The sequence below is a fragment of the Lontra canadensis genome, unplaced genomic scaffold (assembly GCF_010015895.1).
Source record: "Lontra canadensis isolate GAN:19392208 unplaced genomic scaffold, GSC_riverotter_1.0 scaffold91, whole genome shotgun sequence".
In the NCBI taxonomy this organism is placed as follows: domain Eukaryota; kingdom Metazoa; phylum Chordata; class Mammalia; order Carnivora; family Mustelidae; genus Lontra; species Lontra canadensis.
In genome coordinates, this window is record NW_022631085.1 from 201,740 (window position 1) to 208,415 (window position 6,676).

Sequence of the window (6,676 nt, forward strand, 5' to 3'; positions counted from 1 at the left end):
GATCTCCCTGATATGAGGGAGAGGAGATGCAACATGGGGGGTTAATGGGGTAGGAGAAGAGTAAATGAAACAAGTTGGGATTGGGAGGGAGACAAACCATAAGTGACTCTTAATCTCACAAAACAAACTGAGGGTTGCTGGGGGGAGGGGGGTTGGGGGGGTGGGGTTATGGACATTGGGGAGGGTATGTGCTATGGTGAGTGCTGTGAAGTGTGTAAACCTGGCGATTCACAGACCTGTACCCCTGGGGAAAAAATAAATATATGTTTATAAAAAATTAAAAAAAAAAAAAAGAGTGTCTGCACCATGAGCCATCTTCAACTAGAGGCCCAGCATTTGTGATCTGCATATCAAGGTTGTGTTATGGTGCTGGGACCTCAGGCCAACATCATGGTATGACTCCCTTTGAGCATCATGTTCTACCTCTTCCTCTATATTATCTAGGAATACATCTTTCATGCTCTAGAATGGTGCACAGAACTACAAGTAAAGATAATGTCAGGATTAGCAATGAATGGGGTGGAATTCTAGAAGTTCAGTGAGGGAAATTTCCACATTGCCTTCTTTCTCTGATATCTCATGGTAGAGCCCTTTTGAACAATCCCTGCCTAGTGGCCACCCTGCTAACATACCCGTGATGACAAGGACACATAATTTTCTGAGAAGACTAACTCAGTCTTTGGTCACTACTGATTTTCTCTTACTCAGCTCCAATCTACTTTCTCTATGACCACAGCTCCCTTCTTATTTTACCCTGGGAGGTCACAAGAGAGTATGTACGTATAGGCAAACTGTGTGTCAGCGCTAGGGCTGGGGTGGGGAAGTGTTCGAGGTTGATCCACCTGGCACCAGCCCCAGAGTGCTCCTTTCTGCCAAGCCCATGCTCTCTTGCTCCTACCCATGCTGCCTTCATGGAAGACGGACATCTTTAGAGCTCATCATAGTACTTGACGCATAAGTGCTCAATGAATATTTACAGAATGAGTGGATGAATTAATGAACTTTGTTCGACTCTGTGCCCCCTTTCCACCCCATTACCTTTTCCATGCCAGCCCAGTGATCTATCACATCACTAGCGAAGTTAAACTTCTCAGGGGCCTCCTGGTGACCCCACTGCAGGGATATCAGTTGCTTGGTATGAAGGTGGACAGTGCGACTAGACATCTGGGTCCCCCATCGGATGCAAACCTGCTGGAGTTTCCACAGCCAGTGCATGGTCAGACCTGTGAAATAAAGAGGTTACAGTAGTGAGTCTTTCTGTTATAGACTGCTCTAGGTCAGCTGCTTAAGGAGGTTCATCACAACCTTAGAGGATTCTTCCAGAAAGGAATTTGTGGTGGTTATGTGTGAATTGACACTCAGCATTCAGTACTGTTTCCTTCTGGTATACCATTCTCCAAAAGCACAACACCCAGTCTAAATCTTACCTCTCTAGCCCTTCATGACAGTCCTATAAACATCTAATTTCATGCAATAAATACTTTTGTGTTTAAAATACTGTGGTGTGGTAGATTAAATTATTTTTTCCAAAAACTGCCTCCTCCCTATCATAGGATTATGTGTCCCCATTCATTTTCATGTGACTTGCCCAGTGCATTCTGGGGAAAAGGATGTATTTGCCTCTTATTGACTTTTGCTTGTTCATGGGATATGCTTTTGTCAATGAGATGTGAGCAGATGAGATTGTGTAGTTGGTCAGGAACTCCTGCATTTCTGCTTTCTATTATGAAAGTAACGTATCACAGATAGGTGCTATACCTTCAGCCTGGGTCCCGGATGATAGCACATGTAGAGGTGAGCTAAGCCATAACAGCCACAACCAACACACAGACTCATGAGAAAAAAAAAAAATGTGTGGATATAATAAGCTCCTGAGACATGTGGTATAATTGTTACTATAGTATATGCTGACTAATTCAAATGGCATCTACTTCCTTCAGCTGAATCTTGACTGAGATATCTTTTTTCAAGCAAAGAAAAATTGAATTTGAGGAGTGAAACATTCATTACAGGTATACCTCAAAGCAATAAAGCACTTTACTAATAGTATAAAGGATCTGTTATTTACCCTACTTACTAACAATCATAAATAAACAAATCTGTATTATACATTAGTCTTTCAGGTGACTAAACTAATAACATCCAAACTTTTTAATTAACTGAGTTATCTTGAATACTATGCACCTAGCACATGGGGCCTACACCCAGAATCACATTAGAAATTATAACTGTTAAAAAAAAAACAACAACAACAAAAAGAAATTTTAATTGTTGTAATTATTGCTTTCATCTATGTGTTGGCTCCAGGGAACGTAGTTCTAAGGCTGTGTAGGCTGGTCTCTGAGTTCCAACATGTTCACCTTGATGGGGGTTGCAGAATTTAACTCTAGGACCTTTGATTCAATGAATCTAGCTAGAAGTCCTGCCAGTGGCTGGATTCCCATCCCGCATTTTCTAGACACCAGCAGCCAGAATACTCAAGGTCGATAAACACTTGTGTCTTCTCTCCTATTTTCCACATGAACAAGTGAAAATATCCTTACCAGCTCCTAGGCAGCAATATTATTGCCTTTGTACCTTCTGGTCGCTCTCTCTTTCCATGGCTGGCTTTTGCTCATCCTTCTGGCCTTACCTCCTCAGACAGGCCTCCTTCCTGATGGCCATCCAACTCCCACCCCCTTTGACTGCCCTTCTCCCAGCCACCTCAGTCCCTCCCTTTGCTGTGCTATAGACAATTTTCCTTTGCTCCATGCTGCCTCCTCACTAAGACCCGGTCCTGTAAATGTTCCTAGGGATTGCAGACTGCTTTTTCCTGGAGATTTTCACTCTCCTCCACAGCCCTGACTTCTAGAGATCAGCTAGTGACCCATCAGCCAGCATTCCTAACAACAGTGTTCACCTGCCAAGTCCTTTGGGAAGTTTCTCTGGGGATCTCTTGGTCCACCCGCCACCTGAGCAGACAGCTCCTGAATTCCTACCACCTCTGATAAGAATGCAGCTGATCAAGAAGATAGCTCAAGGAATCCCTGGGCCTTCATGGAGATCAGAGCTAATCATTAACTATGGACAATACCAGGGTCTTACCTGGGGTGATGGCAGTCCTCTCTGCTGTGTTTATGGAATGCACAGTCCCAGAGCCTTGTGGGGGTGGGGAGAGGGGAGGCAGCAGGGACAATTCTTTTAATCCAGGGAGCAAAGAGGAGATTTATGCTCAGGACTGACAGGAAGTTCTAGCTCCAACCAGGGAAAGAGAAACAGAACTTCCATGGGCTTGATGTACTTTCTTTCACCTCCTTCAACCCTTTCTTCACTTTTTCTTTTGATGATTCCGCCTCATCTCCTTTATCCACACTCAGCCCATACAAGGTCTCACCCAGCACAGTAGCTAGGACCCCAGCTTCCTTGCCAATGACCCTCACATGTGTCTCCAGCCTGGATCTCTCTGTTGCATCCCAATCTGCTTCACTTCTCCCCTTGGATATCTGTCATTCACATCAAACATACTTTGCCCAAAGCTGGGCACCTAATATTCTCTGTCTCTGCAAATTATCCCACTCCACCTATATTGTCTTGTCCAACTCAATGAATATTAGCTCTTCTATAGTTTGTTCGGTTCAGAGGATCAGAAAAACAAAGACCTTCCCAGGTCATCGAGGGGTTAAGATGAAAGTCCAGAGTGGGACAATAATTCCTTAAGGTCACACAGCTAATCAATCCCAGACCCACGCCTAGAATGCTAATCTCCCAGTAGAATGGCTCTCACCTGCCCAAGCTGGTGACTGGCATCTGGATCATCGACCCTGAGACAAGAGCTGGAAAGCAGAGGGCTCTCAGCCTCTGAGACAAGCTGTCTTCCAGAAACACTAACCTAAGAGAAAAAATATTGCAGCTGAATAAGGGACTTCTGACATTACAGGTCACCTCAGATCCTATATCCTCTCAGATGGAGAGAATACCCCAATGCCACAGAGCTTGCCTTTCTGCTCTCACTCTGGCCATTATGCACCCCAAGGGTCTACTCAGAGGGCTAGTCCTCTGAGGTGCTGACCATCAGTGGTTCATATGCTAAAAAGGCCCCCATGACCAGCAGGGATTGAGGCTCCCAAATGCAGAGGTCTCTGTTGGAGACATGAGTCTTGGAAATGGACAAGATTAGGGTGCCAGTTACCTAGCAATGACTAATCACTGAGGGTACAAATTCCAGAGACCCACATCAGGAGACATTTGAAGAAGTTAGAGGGCTTAAAGACCCAAGAAGCCAGGATCCAAGGTGGGAGTCTGGAGAGACAGACCTAGAGAGGGTACTAAAAGCAATCTAATCCCTTTTCATGCTTTTCTCTGGGCAACCTAGAAAAGATGTGGCTTGAAAAACCTATTTATGTTGAGCAGCAGTCATATCCTGGGAAGAACTCCTCTTCTACTCCAGGAAAATTCACAGAACTTTACCACCTAGCCCCTCTGGCCCCGAAGGTTTTTGTCCCTTCTTAAATATTCCTGCAATAGCTATTCCTAAACATCTCAGAATCACACTGTCATGAGTCTCTTAATTCTCTTCCAGAAAGTCCTCCCCAGTGTCTGCCCTAAATACCTCTTGCTGTTGCTGTTCTCTGACCTCCCACCAATTACCTACAATGGGGCTTCAGGCACCAGAAACAGGAAATCAGCTGAACAACCCTTTCCCTTCTGTTCAGTCACTTCTTTTATTTTGATCACTTTGCCACAGAGAGGAGGAAAACAGGACCCCAGCAGAGACCTAAATCCGGCAGAATTAGGTACCCGAGTTGCTGTCCTTCTCTAAGGCTCTGTTAGAGGACTTTTAAGAAATAGTTCTGTCTGCTTGGAAAAGGGAGATGACATTTTCCGTAGATATCTGGTGGAAAGAAATAAGGGATCTACCTTACCAGGCTTTCTCCTGGTCTACGAGGAGTCCCAAATGATCAACTATGCTTCCCATTGCATTCTTTCTTGGGCACCTATTAGAAACATCAAAGTTGTTCACCTCTGCCTCATTTACTTCCCTGGTCTGGGGAAGGGGTACCCACTTTACCCCATCCCATGCATTCCTGCTCACTGCTACTCTCCCTGCCTTACAGAGCTCTCTTCTGAAGTCTGGATTTGTCCTTTCTCCTGCACCAGTGACACCCTCTTCCCTGTGCAAATACCCTCTGGTTCTTCAGCTCCTGTGGTTATCAGCCTCTTTATCCATAACTACACAGTACAGCTAGATAGAAGCTATAGAAGTTCATGATAAAAGACCAAGAACATGAAGTCTGTCTGGATTTGAATCTGGCTTCCCCTGCCACTGAGCTGTGTGTTCTTCCAGTCTTTTTTTTTTTTTTTTAAGATTTTATTTATTTATTTGACAGAGAGAGTGATTACAAGTAGGCAGAGAGGCAGGTAAAGAAAGGGGGGAAACAGGCTCCCTGATGAGCGGAGAACCCGATGCAGGGCTCGATCCCAGGCTGAAGGCAGAGGCTTAACCCACTGAGCCACCCAGACGCCCCTGAACTGTGTGCTCTTAAAGAAGTTGTTACTCCTGCCCAGAATTTCAGTCTTCTTACTTGAAAATGGGGGCTAGTCCTAGGAGAGCATTTAGACGTGTGAGGATTGAACTTGATAGCTGTTTAGGATACCTCTGGTAGGAAGTGCTAGAAACCAGTCACCTCAGTTGCTTCTGGAGAAAGGAGCAAGTTTGACTTAAACAGATCAAAGTGGGCTTTCTTATTAACTCATTCAAATTAAATTTTTAACCTATCAAAGACTTCAACCACCTGCACTTTGACCTCAGTCTGTACTTTCTAACCAATTAAACTCTTCTTTCCAGCTTACCTTTTAACTCAGGCAAAAAACCCTGTGGGCAAAGCACCTCCTGACTGAACAGAAACTACCCCCTCAAGCAATAGTAAGGACTGCCCTGATGTAGCAACACCCTGTATGACTGACTTCAAGGCAATGCTCCACCTGGCCTTTACTGCCCCCCCGGCCCATACTCACTGACCTTTGTCCCACATTTTCTTTATATAAGCCTGGAAATTATTTTCAAAACTTTGTGGAAACTTTGAGATGCTAGTCTGCTGTCTTCCTGATGTTGGCCTCACTGAAATAAATTCCTTTCTCATTTACCACCACTTGTCTCTCTACCTTTGGATTTTGTCAGCAGTGATTGGCTGAACCTGATCTGTTTGGGACCCCAAGAGCCAGGTGTCCTTGCATGCCTTTGCCCCAGCTACATTTACTTTTTCAAAAAAGTAATAAGTAAAAGTTTTTCTTAAAAAACAAATTCTCATATAGTAAAACACTCAGCAAATTATAGCAAGACTAGAATAGGAGACTTGGAGAACAGTGTTTGGACTCCACACACCTGTATGTACAGAGGGTTTGGGAGTCACTAACCATTCCTACTGATCACCTAGAGATCCTGGAGATCACCCCCAATCTCTGATGCAGCGGATTTGGGGAATGAGGGCTGTGGTCCTGGAATCATAATTAGGGTCCACAAGTGGAAGGAAGCTCAAGAAAAAGTAATTTATCCTCCCAGAAATAGGGGCAAAATAACAGACCTATTTGGTTTGGAAGTTCTGGAGCCAATTTTCCCCAGATAAGCCACAGAAATATCCCTGCAAATATCTGGTTTTGCCAATTAGTCAACAGATACTTATTGACTGCTGTTCTCAGA

The 6,676-nt window shown here is 44.4% G+C and overlaps 1 protein-coding gene across 2 annotated transcripts in view; it reads right to left on the reverse strand.

Annotated features, from left to right (window-relative positions):
• The window catches only part of LOC116854382 (acyl-coenzyme A synthetase ACSM2B, mitochondrial-like), a 31,788-nt gene extending 28,772 nt beyond the window's left edge, over positions 1 to 3,016 (reverse strand). Inside the window, exons 1-2 of one of the 2 annotated variants that reach the window (XM_032836163.1) lie at positions 2,900 to 3,016; positions 1,039 to 1,223 (exon numbers count right to left, since the gene is read on the reverse strand). In XM_032836163.1, the coding sequence (XP_032692054.1) occupies positions 1,039 to 1,215 (177 nt within the window). In that variant the 5' untranslated portion in view covers positions 1,216 to 1,223; positions 2,900 to 3,016. Of the gene's footprint in view, positions 1 to 1,038; positions 1,224 to 2,543; positions 2,719 to 2,899 lie in introns of those variants that run through there. The other variant, XM_032836164.1, reaches the window with a different exon arrangement.
• Between the last annotated feature and the right edge of the window lie 3,660 nt (positions 3,017 to 6,676).